General features: G+C 46.0%; 1 protein-coding gene and 1 long non-coding RNA gene across 2 annotated transcripts in view; both read left to right on the forward strand.

Moving 5' to 3' along the window:
• Positions 1–18,262, forward strand: part of LOC309523514 — a 293,380-nt gene that overhangs the window by 113,204 nt on the left and 161,914 nt on the right. The window lies entirely within an intron of this gene.
• Positions 414–17,770, forward strand: SLC25A43 (solute carrier family 25 member 43). The gene is made up of 5 exons (XM_082207305.1): positions 414–725; positions 1,901–2,142; positions 3,619–3,791; positions 14,788–14,922; positions 15,384–17,770. Exons 1-5 carry the CDS (start codon positions 454–456, stop codon positions 15,558–15,560), a joined length of 999 nt encoding a protein of 332 aa, XP_082063431.1. The 5' UTR covers positions 414–453; the 3' UTR covers positions 15,561–17,770.

Here is an 18,262-nt window from a genome sequence, read left to right on the forward strand (position 1 = left end):
AAAGGTTATGTTTCCTGTTTTCTTTTCCCAAGCAGAGATAATGTGTAAGTGTGGTGTTAGCTCCCTAAAAAAAAGGTCAGCAACTTTGGGGTCTCCCCCCCCCGTAGAAAAGTCGACAACTCTGGGAAAGGGGGGGGCGCAGGAGGGATTTTTGCACCACAGCGCCGGATATGCTTAAGACAGCCATGGCGCTAGAACTAAACTCCCCGAGCCACGCGCGCTCCGGGCTCCTGGGCACGGACAATCGGGCATCAGTCACCTGCATCGACCCCTCTCCAGCCTCAGAGGGTCAGCTCTCCCTCCCCTTCCCGTCTCCAGACCAAGTTGGCACCGCCCCGCGACGGCCTTGCGTAGCGCACACAGGGGCTGGACTGCCGGGTATGCGTCGCTATGCGTCCTCCTCGCTAGTTGCCCGGCCCGCAGCGGGCATGGTGCAGCCGCCGCCCGGGCGGCATGGCGACCTGGAAGCGGGACAGTCGGCTCACCGCTCTGCAGCGGCTCAGCTGCGCCGGGCTGGCCGGTGCGCTGAGCCACAGCCTGACGGCGCCTCTGGAAGTTTTCACCGTCCTGGCCCAAGTTGGCACTCACCACTCGCGGCGAGGGCTCTGGGAGACGGGGCGCAGCTTATGCAAGGCCGAAGGCATTGGGGCCCTCTGGAAGGGCAACCTCACCGCCTGTTTGCGCCTCTTTCCCTACAGCGCCCTACAACTGGCCTCTTACCGCAGGTAAGCCGGGCTGAACCCCCCCCCGCCCCCGCTTTCGGACCCAACCAGTTGATACCAAAGCAGTGGTGTGGTGCGGGGACACGGCTCTCCAAGGGTTAATAATTCCTGCAGTTCGTTGTGGCTGCCCAGCATTTTTCTATTTCTACAGGGTCATGGAAGGGGAGGGGACTCCAGTAAACTTCAGTCTTGTTTTCACCTAACTGCAACTAAGCTCTGTTGAACACAGTGAGACTTCCGCGTAAAGATGCACGGAGGTGCGAGTAAGAATGACTTCAAAAATGAAGGAAAAAAAATCTTTGTAGTATTAACCAATCAGAGGGGTGGACTGAAGAGACAGAGGAATACCGGTAGTTAAAGGGCGCTCTGAACGATCCAGCTGATGTCGAATTTCCCCCCTGTCTCTAGGAAGGTGTGTGGAACAGTGTAGCTTTCTGGAGGTGTTTGTTTTTTAACTGTCTAACTCTGAAACCTAAAAGATAAAGTATGATTAACTGTCCACAAAATGTATTTTCCATGCAGAAAGTGTGTTCCAAAACTAGTTCTTGCCCTGTGCAACATACAGACTTTCATTATAAGCTGCATTCTGTGCCCAAAAACAGAACTTATTTTCCCCCTTGGGTTTTGAATCAGATAATAGGATGAAGGTTTTCTATATTTCCCCTAGTGGTGGGAGCTAGATGTAGTTTCTGGGGTGTGGTGCTGAAGAGAGAGGTGTAAATCAAGTCTGATTTCTTTTAAAAGAAAGATAGAAATAAATTAAACCTGTTTTAGATAATCTTAGGCAGCTGAGGAGGTTTTTTTGCCTTCTATCAGCCAGACTTCACACATGTGTACTAGGCCTGCCACTTTTGTGTTGGAAGATAAGTTCTCCTTATTTCAGACTTAAGCTAATCAGGAATTCATCAGAACTGAAACTTGCATTGAATTGAAAGTTCGCAGAAGGCCTTTTTGATTATTGTCTGGGGTGGGGTGGCCAAACTACAAAGGTACAAGGCAAGAGCCACTGAAAAAATGAAACAAATGGGGGGAGGGGGAGCCGTGGTTTCTTTGGTTAACTCATGGTTTGTTAAGCAGTGGCTTAAACAAACCATGATTTAGTGTTACAAATGAATCACTGACTTTATCTATGTTGTGTAACTGACTTGTGATATCCCCACCCCCATATATCATACTAGGTTTGTCTTGCTTTTTGTGGATGATTTGGGCCACATCTCCCAGTGGGGTTCGATCATGGCTGGAAGTTTGGCTGGCATGGTGGCTGCTGTTGCAACATACCCAACCGAAGTCATCAAAACCCGTCTCATTGTACAGAACCGGTTGGATCCCTCCTACAAAGGAATTCTGCATGCTTTGTACATGATTTATCATCAAGAAGGTGTCGCTGCACTTTATCGTGGTGTTTCACTATCAGTATTAGGTATTGCGAGACTGCATTCTTTTTCCTATAACATTGGGGTTGGAATAGTGACTGAAAGTCAGTGCTTTTTAGTTACAGTCATACCTCGGGTTGAATGTGCTTCAGGTTGAGCGCTTTTGGGATGTGCTTCATGGCAACCCAGAAGTAATGGAGCACGTTACTTCCAGGTTTCGCCACTCGCGCATGTGCAGACGCTAAAAATGATGTGACGCACAGACGCACCGTGGCATCTTACATTCCATTCAGAATGCGAACGGGGCTCTGGAACGGATCCCGTTCGCATCCCAAGGTACCACTGTATTTTACTTACAGTATTTTCTGTGCCACCTGTTTTCTGGGCAGCTTCTAACAAAAAGACGTTAAAATACAGCTGTCAGTTCAATCAATAAAACAATAAAAGGCAGGATTAAATTTTGAAACGCAATAAGACAGGCCCCCTTTTTTAAAAATCGCTTGTGTCAGATCTCAGTCTATTGCCTGCAAAACTGGTGTATCGGCAATGTGCTGTTAACTGCGTTCTCAGTCGTTCATCCTCCCCAAAACGATGTGAGGAGATCCAATTCTTCTGATTTTGCAGATGGGGGATCATGACTGAGAGGCATAAATTTTCCCATGACCAAATGTAGCAAGGAAAAAAGAGGCAACGCACACAATCTGCAATACAGATTCTGATTGGACCCAACAGCAGATACTATACAGTGGTACCTCTGGTTGTGGACGGGATCCGTTCTGGAAGTTCGGACGGATCCTGAGGTTTCCACTACCTGAGGACCGCTTCTGCGCATGCGTGCGTGGCAAAACCCAATCAAATACTTTGGGGTTTGCCGCTTTCGCATCCTGAAGTTTACGTAACCAGAGGATTACTTAACCGGAGGTACTACTGTATATGGTTTTTAAAAGACCCATTCAATTGCCAGTGATGACCTTGGTGCCTCACCTACTTTGGCTTTTATAGTCCAAATGTTTTAGAAAACCAAATATATCCCAAAAGAATATTTGCACCTTACATTGTGTGAAGTTCTGTAGTACAATGCTTTTCTGTTTTACCCTTAACAGAAATGCAATCAGACTTTGGAGTTAATGACATTTCCAGGACAGTAAGCACATGTTAATCAGCAACTTCTGCTACAAAAGAGCATCAAAAGAATCCTGCTGCATCAAACCAAAGTCTTATGTAGTCTAGCATTCTGTTCTCACTGTGGCCAACCAAATTACTGTGGGAAGCCCCAAAAGCAGTCCCTGGGTGCAAACACACTTCTTATGTTTCCATTTTCTGGAAGCAGAAATTATTGCAGGAGAAAGATATTCCCATCACACCCTGCATTGCAAACTTCTCAGAGGCATCTGATTGGCCAGCGTTATCAGATGGGATGTTGAGCTAGGTGGTTTCTTGATCTGAACCGGCATAGCAATTTGTATCAGTAAGCACCTAACAACTTCCACAAGTCTCATTTGCTTGCTTGCTTTTCATGACAGGTGCTATCCCGTTTTCCATCGGCTCTTTCCTCGTTTACACACATCTGGATAAAATCTGGGGTCAGCCCAGCATCCGCTTCACTCCTGTGCAGAACTTTGTGAATGGCTGCCTGGCAGCTGGGGTTGCACAGACACTTTCTTTCCCTTTTGAAACAGTCAAGAGGAAAATGCAGGTATGGAATTTAGGGCTACTATATTCCTCTAGAACTGGGGTATGCAACACACCAGCCTCTTGCTCAGTGGTTGTCAACCTTTGGTGGGGGACTGTAGGCCCATTTGCAAAAGCTCTTGTGGGCACCACACCCCCACAACCAAGCACATGTTGCAACCTGTTCTGATGACGACAGCAGAACGCTTCTTTCACACCTAATTTCATTGGAGGGAAAGGATCCTGATGGCATCAGGGAAGGTCAGCGGGCACCACATTGGCAACCTCCGCTCTAGTGGCATAGGCAGCGGAAAGGTTGTCGCATATTGGGAGCAAGAGGGCCCATAGATGAGGCGATCACACCTCTTCTGGGCTGCACTGTTGTCTGCTTAAAGGACAGGAGGGAAAATCATACCTGGGACTGTGTGCATATGTTTAGCACTATGTGCTAGATTCTGGAACTAGAAAGTAGATGTATTGGTAGACCTTTGAGTTGTTTACAGGGGATCATCCAGGTTTTCTGATTTGACTGATCCAACCAGCAGGTTTTATCTTGGAGTCTCAGGATTTCCTAGCTGTAAAATGGGGCTCTATTTATTTAACAATTTCTTTACCACTTGATTAGAACAAAAGCTCCGAGTGGTTTACAAGAAAAAATATCAATAAAAACAGTTAAACTCAAGTAGCTAAAATGCAATTAAAACCAGCTGTAAACTTAACAAGAGTTTAAAGCACATCAACATGTATGTGTTTGGATAGGCTTGCCTTAAGAAAAATGTTTGAATCAGACTGTATAGTTCATAACTTGCTGTGCCTTAAATTTGCAAGTGCAAACACCCCTCACATGCCACTGTCGTGTCTTGCCTTGAGTCAATCACTTATCTCTCATCCTTAACGTTCCTTGCCTATAAATAACATGAGTATTAACTGGCCAGCCCTTAGACTAATATTAGAGCTTTGTGATAGAATCCCTAGTCTGTAATAAGTCAGAAGTAGTTTTGTATTTGTATATGCAGTTTATCCAGGTGTATGGCTCATGGAGGGGACGCGGGTGGCACTGTGGGTTAAACCACAGAGCCTAGGATTTACTGATCAGAAGGTCAGCAATTCAAATCCCCATGACGGGTGAGCTCCCTGCTCCTGCCCACCTAGCAGTTCAAAAGCACCTCAAAGTGCAAGCAGATAAATAGGTACCGCTCCGGTGGGAAGGTAAACGGCATTTCCATGCGCTGCTTTGGTTCGTCAGAAGCTGCTTAGTCATGCTGGCCACATGACCTGGAAGCTGTACGCCAGCTCCCTTGACCAATAAAGCGAGATGAGCACCGCAACCCCAGAGTCGGCCACGACTGGACCTAATGGTCAGGGGTCCCTTTACCTTTACCTTTATGGCTCATGGACAACAGAGAGTTGGCACCACCATTTTGCATCTGTAGCCCAGCTGTTGAGCCTTGGGGTTCTAGTAATGAGCAAAGCAGACTGCCACCATTGCACTAGAATGGTACCAGTCCTTACATTTGCCATGTGGCATCCTTTGCCACAAAGGAATTGTTGCTTTAGAGCAAGGTTGGAGAACCTGTAGCCCACTGGCTGTTGTTGGACTGCGGCTCCCATCATCCCCTACCATTGGCCATTCTTCCTGGGGCTGATGGGAGCTGGAGTCCAGCAACATCTGGAAGGCTGCAGTTTGCTTGCCCCTGAGTAATTGTACCTGTGTTGTTTCATGCATCCAATGAAAAACAGCCTGGGAAGCAGGGCTTGTGGGAGACACTGCAATGGAGGGGAGGATCAAGCACACCCTGTTCCATCCACCAGTTTTCCCCTGCAGATGCTCTCTAAATGCACATTAATTTATAGATTTGGAAGCTTGTTATAGGAAAGCAGGGAGGTTCTTAATACTGCCTTTGACGCATCTAGCTCAATATTGTCCTCATGGACTGGCAGTGCCTCTTGTATCCCTACCTGGGGATGCCAGGTATTTAGTCTGAAACTTTCTGCATGCAAAGCAGATGCTACACTCCCAAGTTACGGCCCTTCCTTGTCTACTGCATTTGCCTTGTAACATGTAGTTCTGCCCTTAGCTATACAGCTGGCAGAGGAGAAGTGTTAGGTCATTTTGAGCCACTAGATGGTGATGTTACTCCACAATACACTTCCAACTCAGGCTGATTCCTGCAGCCTCCAACATTTCCTCTCTGGTCTTTCTGCCCGGATTTACCAGGCAGAAACATTTTTTTTATTATTATTAAGTTAGGATATTGCACACACTTAACTTGGAGTAAGACCTGTTGAAGTAACTGGGACTTAATTCTCGCTAAATATGCATAGAACTGAGATATGTGTTAAGTTGCTTCTCTCTTCATTTTAAAAGCATCCTTACAAAAATGTAAATTTGCAGCATCTTTGTTGTTCACCCTAACTGTATCCCTTTGTCTCCCTCTTTCCCTTTGCTCCTGGTTGACCTATTAGCGAACTGAAAGGTATAGTATGCATGTTTGGGCATGCAGATACTGGGTAGGTTTCCTTTAGCTAAAATGCTGCTAAATTTTAGAAAGAAAGGGGAGGGAAACAAGAGAGGACTAAAGCATAAGTCAACAATGACTTTTCACAACACTTTCCATTTTTAGCAAATGTGAAAGGCTTAGAATTTTCTACATAACAGCAACATTCGCAAGATCCTTTTACAGACCCTTAGATCCTTCTGTTGCACTGTGACCAAACAAACCAAGAAGCCTTCAATTAACCATAGTTGCCCAGTTTGTCCAGACTGGGAAACTGTGGTTTCCAAAGGCCATGGCTCAATGGTAAGAGATCTGCATTCTATGCACAAGGTCCCAGGCATCTTCAGGTAGTTCCTGGAGAGACTTCTGCCTGAAACCGTGGAGAGTTGCTGCCGGTCAGTGTTGACAGAACTGGGCTAGGTGGACCAGTGCTGTGACTCGGTACAAGGCAGCTTCCCCTGTTCCATATAATTGCTGGCTTTGGATCAAGATCTTAAATTGTGGCTTGAAGTTGGTTTCTTATGTGCTGAAGCTGCTAAATATAGATTCTTGGTTCGGATAAAAGCTATGGTTAATTAAAGGTTTCATGTTTTAATTGCATTTTGAGTGAAGGGAGATGCAGAGGGGCTTCATGCATTGGGGAAAGACTTGCTTTATTAAGCAGATATACGATTGAAGCTAATGCACAATGGGTCAGCGCATCTTGCTGCTAACCAGACGTTTGGTGGTTCAAGCCCACCCAGGGATATCTGTGGGCAGGATTCCTGCACTGCAGGGGATTGGACTCAGTGACCCTTGAGGTACCTTCCAACACTACAACTCTATGATTCTATGAAACATACGATTGTCTGAAGCAGCTGGAGTACTGTTAAGCAAATATATGATTGACTGAAGCAGCTAAGTACTTCTCATTTATTTATTATATCCACCCCTCCATCCTTTCTCAAATGAGCGAAGGGCAGCATGCAAGACTCCTCCGCATTCCGACCCCCCCATTTCATCAGCATAACAACCTTTTGAGGTAGGCTAGACTGAAAGAAAAATAGCAACTGGTCCAAGGTGACCAGTTGTCCCTCTACAATGCCACCTTAAACTGTTTATAATTGTTGCAATTTAAATGAAAAGAAAGGGTAATCTATTCATTTATTTAGAAGATTTATATGCTACTCTTCATAGTATCTGTCCCAGAGTAGTTCGCAAAAAAGGTTAATAATAATAATAATAATAATAATAATAATAATAATAATAATAAAATAATAATCTACAATAACAGAAGTAGGCAATCCCTGGCACCCAAACATGTGGAAGGAATCCTTTAAATCAGGGGTGGAGAATTTGTGCCCTTCAGATGTAGTTTTGGGATTACAGCTACCCTAATCTCGAACTATTGATTATGCTTGTCTGTAGTTCAGTGTTTCCCAAACGTTTTTGGGCAACGGCACACCTGTTTACCGGAAAAAAATCTCGCGGCACACCACCATTAAAGCCCCGCCCCGTGACGTCAGCGCACAGCGTCACGCCGGGAGGGACGCACAAAAGTGAAAGTTTTTTCCTCCCTCTTGCCGGGGTGGGAGGAGGCAGCAGAGCGAGGGACTCAGGGACGGCGGCAGCTGAGGCGGCCACCTCTCGACGCCGTCCCAAAAGCCGCCAAAAAGCCCTAAAAAAAGAGGAGCAGCACAAAAAACACACCACACACGGGGGGCGTGTTCTAATTTGCTTCTAACTCCGGGTTAGAGCGCAGCACGTGGAGGATGGGTGGGGAAAGAGAGAGGAGGTGCACTGATAGAACGCCAGGCACGGGGGCCGCCAGGGAGAGCCAGCGCGCGCCCCACCCCGGACGCTCGCGGCCACCGCCATCCCTCCCTCCCAGGGAAGGCGGGATTAGAGCAAGCGCCCGGGCAGCAAGAAGCGCGCGCGCGCCGGCCCTGCCCTGGATCCCTCAGAACCGCCAGTCTCTGGGAAAGTGGGCGTGGCTTCAGAACTCTCAGGCAGCAGCACCCGCCGCCCGGCAAGGGTTCCCATTGGGAGGCGCGAATGCTTTAGTGGGCGGGGATTGGTGCAAATATAGGCAGGGCGGGCTGAGAGGAGGAGCCGCCGCCGAGGAGCAGCGACACCAGCAGCGTTTCCTCTCCCCCCTCCCCTCCCGTGTCAACAAGCGGGGCGCCTGCGCCGGGGGTTTGCGCGTCAGGCAGGCAGCCAGGCAGGCAGACGGCGAGAGCCCCGCGCTGGGCGGCCGCTGCTCGCCGCCGCCGCCCCGCGTCTCGCCGCCCGACTCGCCCGCCTCCCTCCCACGGCACACTAGGCAACGTCTGGCGGCACACTAGTGTGCCGCGGAACACCGGTTGGGAAACACTGCTGTAGTTGAATGGAACTGGAATCTGCGTGTGTGTAGAAAGTAGCCTAGTGTACCAAGTTAAAAGTCACGCTTGTTGCTCCACCTACATTTGCCTATGGCCCCGCCCACTATTGGCATGTGGTCCTTGGGGGGTTATATAGAAGGGAATGTGGCCCTTAGCTGGAAAAGGTTCCCACCTATGCCTTGTATCATCCATTTTTGATGCACCTAGAACCTGAGAGGATATATCAGAACACACACTTCTCTTTTACAGAAGCTTTCTGGACTGGTTGCCTCGATACAAATCTTATTTACCCAATGGGACTGGCTTGGCGGTAGATTAATGACAGTGCTTGCACAATGCATACTTTTATGGAGTCAGCCGCAGTAAAAGCCACTTGCCTTACAGAGATTTCAGAGGGTGATCAACAGGTTCATGGAGATCAGCGACTGTTAGCTCTGACAAGAGGGTCCTGTAACAAAATGCTGCAGTGTGGAGTGCTTTGCTTCACTATTGAAGTCAGCCAGCCATGTCTTCCTCCACAACACTTCATACCATTCTCCCTTCCACCCCACTTTTCTCCTCCCTTGCAAATTCTACAACCACTGAGTTCATAGGCCTGGTTTATTTTGGGAACAGGGGTGTCGGCTCCTCAACAAGCTGTACACTCGTACAGTTATCACATGTAATATTCAGCGAGTGCTGTGTTCCCCCCCAGAGGTACTCAAGGGTACGTAGTACCAGCTCCTCTTTTTCTAGAAGAAAGGCACTAGCTAAAAGTGTTGCACTTACTGTAAGAACTTCATGGTGAGTAGCGGCATCTTTTTCCCTAGAAGGAAAGCACTGAACAAGTGTATAGTTTGTGTGCCTGGGTACCCAACGTTCAAGCTGTACATGTGCACAGTTACTTAGCCACATTGAAATTTGTGGGCTCACTGCTAAGCAGATGCTTATAGCATTGCACTACATGTCATTTTCTTTTCTATTCCCTTATTTCTGTTTCTGTTTCCATAAAGCTCAAAGTCAGGATCCCAGAAAGGAACTGATTTGTGATAGGCTTAGGGGAGTCAGAAGGAATCTCAGGCTAGGCCAGATAAAGTATAACTTGTGGAATTGTTTGGCAGAGCTCCTGCACCTTTAGAAGCTGAGTAGAAGAGGGAAGCAACACCTGCTGAAATCCCCCGTCATGCACAGCTGCTAATATGCTGATATTTCAGAGCTGAAATTCGGGGTCAGGCTAGATGACCGCTGGCTCCCTTTTTGCCCTGAATACGGAGATATGCCCACTTTGGCATCTGGTCCTCCTATAATGGAATTCGCCACCTCAAGATCTGGCACTGGCCATTAGCTCCAGTGACTTTCATAGCACAGTCCTATAGATGTCTACTCAGAAGCAAGCCCCACTGTGTTCTCCCTGGTAAGTGTTTATAGGAATGATTTCTTGGGAGCAGTACAACTCTACCAGTTGGCTGCGATAGCTAAAAACAGATATCCTCAGAAGAAGGATTGGAACCTCAGAACAGAATCCTGAAACATTAGATCAGATTCTGATATCTGGCAACAACCCCAGACCTTGTTCTCACCTTGGGTAGGCTGGTGCAAAAGAAGACAGATGCTCTTGCACCTTTATATAGGAAACATCATTTTACCAGGTGCACAAAATCCCTCTCTTTTGCAGTGCTATTAAAAGCCCCGTTCTTTCTGGACACCCCAGTATTAACCAGCAAAGGAAGTAGTATCAACTTTTGATGTATGTATTGTGAACAAACCCCCATTGGATGCCTGAATTAATCCACCACCAGCAGAGAGTCCTATTGTCCCAACCTAGTCCAATGCAGAAACCGTGCCTGATTCCAAAACTGTTTCCCTCTAGGGATATAACTGTGTCAGTTTCCCAGGCCCTTCCTTTGGGCAAAAGGAATAAGCACATCCCCAGACAAACAGAATCTCAAGTGCTTCATTGAAGCTTCGACTGAGGGTTGCAAGATTTGAGGTTGGGCTTCATTCAGCCTGGAAGTATTTAGATATCCCCAATCGTCCGTGTTAACCTAGCCCTTGAAAGGATTCTGTGTTCTTATTTTAGATTTCAGATTAAGTGAAATAAACGCCCCGAGTACTTCTGCGCCACTTCTTTTCCTAATCCCTTATTAGCAAGGCTGGCACATACCGCACTCCTAGGCTTTCTCACTGAAAATATAATTTCAAAGAATTGTTGCAGGGCAACTTTTTGTACCCTGGAAAGATCCATAAAAACCTGTGTCTTTATTTCTTAATTCATTTCTATATCTCTTGGGTTTGGGCTTATATATATATATATATAATTAATGCATGTATTAGTTGCATTATTATTTACTTATGGGATATTAGTGGGGGGTGTTTTAACCTTGCTTTGGAAGTAAAGGGACTTACATTGAGGCCATGGTGAAGGGGATTTTAAAAAAAATATTCAATCCATTAATCAATTAATAAGCAGATAGTAAATCCAATCAAAACTCTTCTGTCCAGTTGAAGAGTGCTTCTCTGTAGCGGAAACATGTCCTGGAGGGTTCATCTTTCAGTAAACAAAGTGAAGCAGCCAAGAACTTAAAATATGAGAGTGGGAGCATCTCATGTATCATCACAAGGCATCCCTCCGACAGAGAGGATCACTTTAGGCTTATCACTGTTAAGAAGCTGTCTGAGGTCTGATTTAACACAGAACATGGGGCACAGAGAATGCTTTCCCCTTGTGAACCCTCCAGATATGTCTGGGTAATTAAATCTCTGGTGTGCTAGTGTTAACATGTGAATTTAAATGTAACCTAGGTAGGTTGTAAGCATTCCTGCACAGAAATCTGCAGGACTGAGGCTTGGTCTGCAGATGCAACAGAAGGAAATGGTAATGAGGCAGGTGTTTGAATTGCTTGTACACTTAGGTTGCAAGTTGAAGATACTACTTTTGAATGCTGTCATTTTGTTGTTTTAAGGCCCTGCAAGCAGAAATGTAACACGTCTGTGAATTTCATCTGCAGTTCTGGTATTCTGTTTGCAAGTTTTTATCCTGCAGTCCAAAGTGGTGTGATTTATCCTGTTGACTCATTTTTCTTGAGTTTAAACCAGTCCTAATTCATTGTAAGAAAATGAACTTGTTTCCTCTATGGTGAAAGACAGTTTCCGAGCTGAACCTGCAGCACTAGTGTCTCTTTGTACTTTCAAAGTTTCTTGCAAATTCTCTCTAATGCTGAAGAATGAGAAAAGGAAATGAGTTCTGCCCTTATGGCTTAACTTGTAGGTCTTGGCGGATATCTCACACAGTGCCTTGCAGACATTGCTTAGCATAACATTTATCTGGGAACTAAGCCAGAGAGAGAGTGAGATGCAGAATTCCCTTGCTGTAAGCACAGAACTTGTTGTCATTTCCCTTCACTGTGGCTGGAGCAGTGATTTCCAAACCGGAGCCAGGGCACAGACATATGTCCCAAGAGTGTCCCGCCAGTGTGGTATAAGCAAGCAATTAATTAAATAACTAAAGCAGAAGTGGCTAACCTATGACCCTCCAAATGTTGATGGACTACAACTCCCATCATCCCTTGCTCTTGGCCATGCTGGCTGGGGTTGATAGAATTGGACTGGAGTTGCAGTCCAATTCTACTTAAACACATATACACACAGAGAGAGAAAGACTCTTTGCTGTTAGGAAAGTTATGGGGAAATGCATTTAAGAGTGTGTGAAAGAACGGAAGACATGTAAAGACCCTCCAAACAAAACAGAACAAGTGCTTATTGCTCTAGAACCCATCCCATAAATAAATCGGAGCAAGTGCTCAATGAAGACCGGACCTAGCCTAACCACTGGATAAATTTTGTGCAAGCAAATTGGGATGAATGCTGAATAAATAGGTCATCTGGAGGATCCCTGACCAGACATGTATCGGATTGAAATCAGTGAGACTTGAAAGCAAACATGTCTTGAATTACTCCATGATAATGTAGCTGTTCAATATAGAATACTAGCAGGAATGAAGGAATGAATGACAAAAGTATGTTGTTGTTGTTGTTGTTGTTGTTGTTTAGTCATTTAGTCGTGTCTGACTCTTCTTGACCCCATGGACCAGAGCACACCAGGCACTCCTGTCTTTCACTGCCTCCCGCAGTTTGGTCAGATTCATGTTGGTAGCTTTGAGAACACTGTCCAACCATCTTGTCCTCTGTCGTCCCCTTCTCCTTGTGCCCTCAATCTTTCCTAGCATCAGGGTCTTTTCCAGGGAGTCTTCTCTTCTCATGAGGTGGCCAGAGTATTGGAGCCTCAGCTTCAGGATCTGTCCTTCCAGTGAGCACTCAGGGCTGATTTCTTTAAGAATGGATAGGTTTGATCTTCTTGCATTCCATGGGACTCTCAAGAGTCTCCTCCAGCACCATAATTCAAAAGCATCAATTCTTTGGCGATCAGCCTTCTTTATGGTCCAGCTCTCTCTTCCACATATCACCACTGGGAAAACCATAGCTTGAACTATACGGACCTTTGTCGGCAAAGTGTATACAAAAAAGTATACTTTTTGTATGTACAAAAGGTGTGTACAATATTATACTTTAGGTTAAAAGCACACTTAGCAGATGAGTTTATAAGTGAATAGTATGGAATTGCTTGGCATTGTATTTTCCGTGTGTCTGTGTGATTTAGACCAAGGGTGGGAACCTGTGGTCCTCCAAACATTGGACTCCAGCTCCCATCATCTGCAGCCAATACAGCCCATGAAGGGCTATATCTCAGTGACAGAGCATATGCTTTGCACATAAAAGGACCCATGTTAAATCTCTGGGTAGAGCTGGGAATGCCAGTTGGTGCAGAGACAGAGAACCAAAAGTCCCCCAGATGCTGATGGACTCAAGCTCCCCTCAGCCCTAGCCAGCAGGTCTAATGGCCAGAGATGCTGGGAGTTGCAGTCCAACAACATCTGGAAGACACCAGTTTCCCACCTCTGGTGTAGACAAGACTGAAATACTTGGACCAGTGGTTTGATACAGCAGCTTCCTATGATCTGTAATAATTGGAGTCCAGTAACATTTGGAGAAGGGACGTGGGTGGTGCTGTGGTCTAAACCACAGAGCCTAGGGCTTGCCGATCGGAAGGTCGGTGGTTCGAATCCCCATGATGGGGTGAGCTCCCATTGCTCGGTCCCTGCTCCTGCCAACCTAGCAGTTCAAAAGCACCCCAAAAAAGTGCAAGTAGATAAATAGGTAACACTGTGGTGTGAAGGTAAATGGCATTTCCGTGCGTTGCTCTGGTTCACCAGAAGCAGCTTAGTCATACTGGTCACATGACCTGGAAGCTGTCTGCGTACAAACACTGGCTCCCTCGGCCAGTAAAGCGAGATGAGCGCTGCAACCACAAAGTCATCTGCAACTGGACTTAACGGTCAGGGGTCCCTTTACCTTTTTAACGTTTGGAGAGCTGTGGGTTTGCCACCCATAGTTTAGGCAAATAGGATCAGGTAAACTGCTGTCTTTGTATTGGTGCAAGTCTGAAATTCAAAAGCCTGGATATTATGTTTATTACAATAAAGTAAGGCAGCAGCAATACTAAGACTGCAGTCTCCTCTGTGCACTTAATGCGGAAGTGTAAGGCCCATTTAATTCAATGGGACTTCTGTGCAGATATTCTGTATATATATATATTTGGTGCTAGGCTGCATTCTTACGTGCACTTAAGTAAGAGTAAGCCCCATGGAAAACAGCACAACTTGCTTCTGAGTAGACATGCATCAGAGTGCAGTGTTGGTGACTTAAGAGCACTTGAAAACCATCGCTGTTTTGGGGTGGGATTTAGTCACATACCAGCAAATGCAGCTTGTGCAACTGCAGCCATACTGGTGCTCTTGCACAGCAAACCCACTTCCCTTTTTGCAACAAAGGAAGTGATGATAAAATGTGGGATAAGACTTGCTTTGCTCTGCTCAAACAAATCAGAACAAATGTTCAATCCATCGCATAACCTCCCTGCAAACTTTGTGCAATCAAATTCGGACTAATGCTCAAGAGGTAGGGCACCCAGAAGTGACCTTAGGCTGCAACCATAACCCCACTTCCCCACTAACCTTACTAGGACTTACTTTAAAGCAGACATGGATAGGCTTCTGCTAAAAGCGTTTCAGAACAACAGGGACTTCTTTTCCTCCTTTAAAATAGTGATGTGTTCTCTCCCGAGCAGGCTCAGAGTCCTTGCCTCCCACACCACGGAGGGGTTGATGTCCATTTTGCAGGCATGGTGGACTGTTTTAAGCAAACGGTGAAGACAAAAGGGGTGCTCGCCCTTTGGAATGGACTCACTGCTAACTTACTCAGGGTACGTACTAAAGCACCTGTTGTTCAATACCACTGGAGGTCTGATTTATTGTGCTCCTAATTAGAAATTTATTCTTTTTTCCTCCTTCCAGAATTTAACCATGAGGTGTTGATGGACGTTGAGGATTGCATGCAGTTTTTTAAAGCTGCCATTCTTTGTAGATCCATCTTTATATAACCTCAGAGTGGTTTTCAGGGTTCTCTCCTTCCCTGTTTTATATTCCTGATTCCTAGATCAGGTTAGGCTGATCTAAGATGACTGGCCTGCAGTCACCCAGTGAGTGGGGATTTGAACCCAGGTCTCCCAGTTCTAATGGTCCACCATTCTAACCACTGCACCACACTGCCTCTCGATTAACAAACATGCTCAGGCTTTCCCCCCCCCCCCATAGTAGGCTTGAAGCCCGGATAATGAAAATACGTGACTATTTATGTTTTTTTGTTTGCTTGCTTTCTAAACAGATTGTTCCTTATTTTGGAGTCATGTTCAGCACTTTTGAATTCTGTCGTCGCGTCTGCCTGTATCGAAATGGTTACATTGATTCTCCTCTGACCTACAAGCTAACTCCAGGTGTGGACCAGAGTTTAAAGCCTAAAGAACTGCAAGAATTTAAACTACTTGGAAGAAGAAGCTTTTAAGCCTCAGGATGCATTTTCTGCAAAGCAATACTAGGTCAATGCTGCAAAATAAGACACTGTGGTTTACTACCAGCTAAGTAGCCCTCAGTTTAACAGCATGTGACTTTTTCCTTAAAATGCCTCTTATTGATAAAACTAGGCCCGAACTACTGAATGGGCCACTAAGCCAATGGAGGGTACCCGATATTGATTGTAGTCTGCCGTGCAGTAGAGAACCTCCAGCCTGTGGCCACAAGTGGCATCAAGTGTGGAGCAGACGACTGCCCACTTGTCAATCACAGGATGCCACAATGGCATCAGGTGCAAGGTGCTTTGAAGTCCCAAAGTCAGGACTTCAAAGCACCTTGCAAGGCACTGCTAAAACAGAGGGCAGGGCGTCTTTCGTGTTCTTGGGTTTCCTTGCAAACCCCTCCCTGAATCAGGAAAGGGTTTGCATGGAATCCTGCCAAACTGAGCAGGATTTAACCCTGTTCATCAACTGATGAGTGGCAGTTAAATCCTGCTCCGTTTGGTTGCACACCGGTTCAGGATTTAACTCCGCCCTCCTGACTATCAGCTATCAGCTGACGTCTGCTGTTGGACGGGTGGGCACAGTTTTGGGGGAAGTGGCTTTGCAGGTGGTTGTTCCCTACCCCTGCTCCAAACAGACTTCAAAGAGGCTCCCTGATCATTAGTTACAGCAAACTGCTATGGAGGCACATCTTCAAAGGAGGCTGCTGTTAATTACCAATCAGCTGTAACAACAACAGAGGGATGAGGAATTAGGGATCCAGCCTGCTGGTTCTGAGCAAGCCTGTTGTCTCAAACTATACGTGCAGCAGAATGAGATGACAGAATGGACTATAACACTCAAGACTGAAAGTGGGGGTGTATGCTTTTTTTTATTGCTCTCCCGTAGTTCATTCCACCGCAACATAACACAGCAAGGAGAAAAGCTCTATTCCAGACCCCTCCTTGCTGTTCTATTTTTTTCTGACTCCAAATAGCTTTTTGATATAAGGGAGCACTGGCATTTGTGGTCCCACCACCCCCTTTGAAATGATAGCCCTTTCTGTTTGTTTTACCACCTCATTCTGCTATGTATGTAGACCTCAGAGGCCCCTGCTGTATGTAGAGGCCCCAGAGAGGCAGCAAAAACAAGACTATTGAACCTTTGCAGGCCATCATATATGGAAGGTGGGCTGCATTCAGCACATTGAATCTCAGGTTGTACATGCACGCCCTATACTGATGATGTGACTGGAATCCTAGCAGGGATGCAAAGTCTTATCGGCAGGGAGGAGAAAGAACCACTTCAACATCTTTTGGGAGGGAGAATGCCAAAGTGAGAAATCTGATGTTTTTACTTGCATGCACTGAAAATACTGAACTGTTTTTGAAAAGTAAAAAAAGCACATGCAAAGGATAATCAAAAATCACACAAAATTGACATTTGGTGCTGCATGTCTTTGGGGAAATATATTAGGTGGTTCACAGGTGGGGTTGCCCTGCCCACCTGTCAAAGCTGACCTATAGGGGGCCACCAGGCCAAAAATATTCCCTGTTTATGATGTATGTGATAAGTATGTATGGATAAGTTAAGTATGGAGGTGCTGATGGAGAGTAGTGAGATGACATGATGGGAGTGCTTCTCCACATCAGAATTCCCTACTCATAAGAAACCAGCACAGGGAGATTAGATTGGGAGCCTGTCTGAGAAATGCAAGGTTTCCACAGGTACAAAGTTTATTTTGGGAGGGTGAATATTTACATAACACAATGCTGGGTGCCACTTGAATTCTGAAGTGGCACTGCACAAAGCAAACTTTGCTACATTATGCTTCTGGCTACGGGGACTGCAGAATTTTCTGGTGGACTGTGACCTCAATGCAATGCAGGGAAAACCCACTGCTGGGTCTCTCTGTGACTCCTAGAAAACCTCACAAAACCAGTGACTGTGCACTTTATAAACGGCAAACCAAAATGTATGACAAACCATTCTGGCTCTCAAGCACATGGAATGCAGGTGTACTAACAAAAGTGAGTCTCTGGGGAGGGTGTGTGGGTGTATGTGGGTGTGTGTGGAATTGTGGCTCTGTGTACCCTTGTTGTGATTTTAGTTGTGAGCACATGCACACTGCTGTCAACAATTGCTGTTGAAACCCTTGCAATAACAGTCCTTGTTTCACTTTGCCAAGGTGTATTTGATATTAAACTTACCTTTTTCCAGGGGGAAAAATGCAAAATGGTGATGTGGTTAAAGAGTTGCAATGCTGCTTTGTCCCAGTTCTCTCTCATATTCATATGTGCAAAGAAGAGGGAATTATGTCATACAAGGATAGGAGAAGCCAGCTTTGCCAAAATCCCCACTTCTACATATATACTAAAGAGGAACAGGAATGCTGCAAATGTCTTTTGCATCTGTGCAGAACAAATGGATCAATTTTATTGGAAGTCTCACTATTACTGAAATGGGTTCTTGTAGGCAGGCCAGACCCTAGCAAGGTGCAGGGAACTTCCTTCACACCAAGGGTGCCCCAGTCCTTTCTGGGCAACATTCCTAGGGCCACATGCCATGTATGGGAAGGTCCATAGGCAAAGCAATTAATGTAAATGTTACCTAGTTTCTAGACACACAGACACACAAATGTCCTTCTATCCATCCATGCAAGCAAGCAGAAGGCATCATCAGAGTGCATTGGTGGCTGCCTGACACCCATTGG

This window comes from Podarcis vaucheri (assembly GCF_965113315.1).
Source record: "Podarcis vaucheri genome assembly, chromosome: Z".
NCBI classification, from domain to species: domain Eukaryota; kingdom Metazoa; phylum Chordata; class Lepidosauria; order Squamata; family Lacertidae; genus Podarcis; species Podarcis vaucheri.

Bases quoted from the DNA above. Each gene is read 5' to 3' on its own strand.
- SLC25A43 (XM_082207305.1), top strand. From the start codon at position 454: ATGGCGACCTGGAAGCGGGACAGTCGGCTCACCGCTCTGCAGCGGCTC. The intron at 726-1,900 runs GTAAGCCGGGCT...ATATCATACTAG, and splicing joins CAACTGGCCTCTTACCGCAG to GTTTGTCTTGCTTTTTGTGG. The intron at 3,792-14,787 runs GTATGGAATTTA...TCTCCCGAGCAG, and splicing joins CAGTCAAGAGGAAAATGCAG to GCTCAGAGTCCTTGCCTCCC.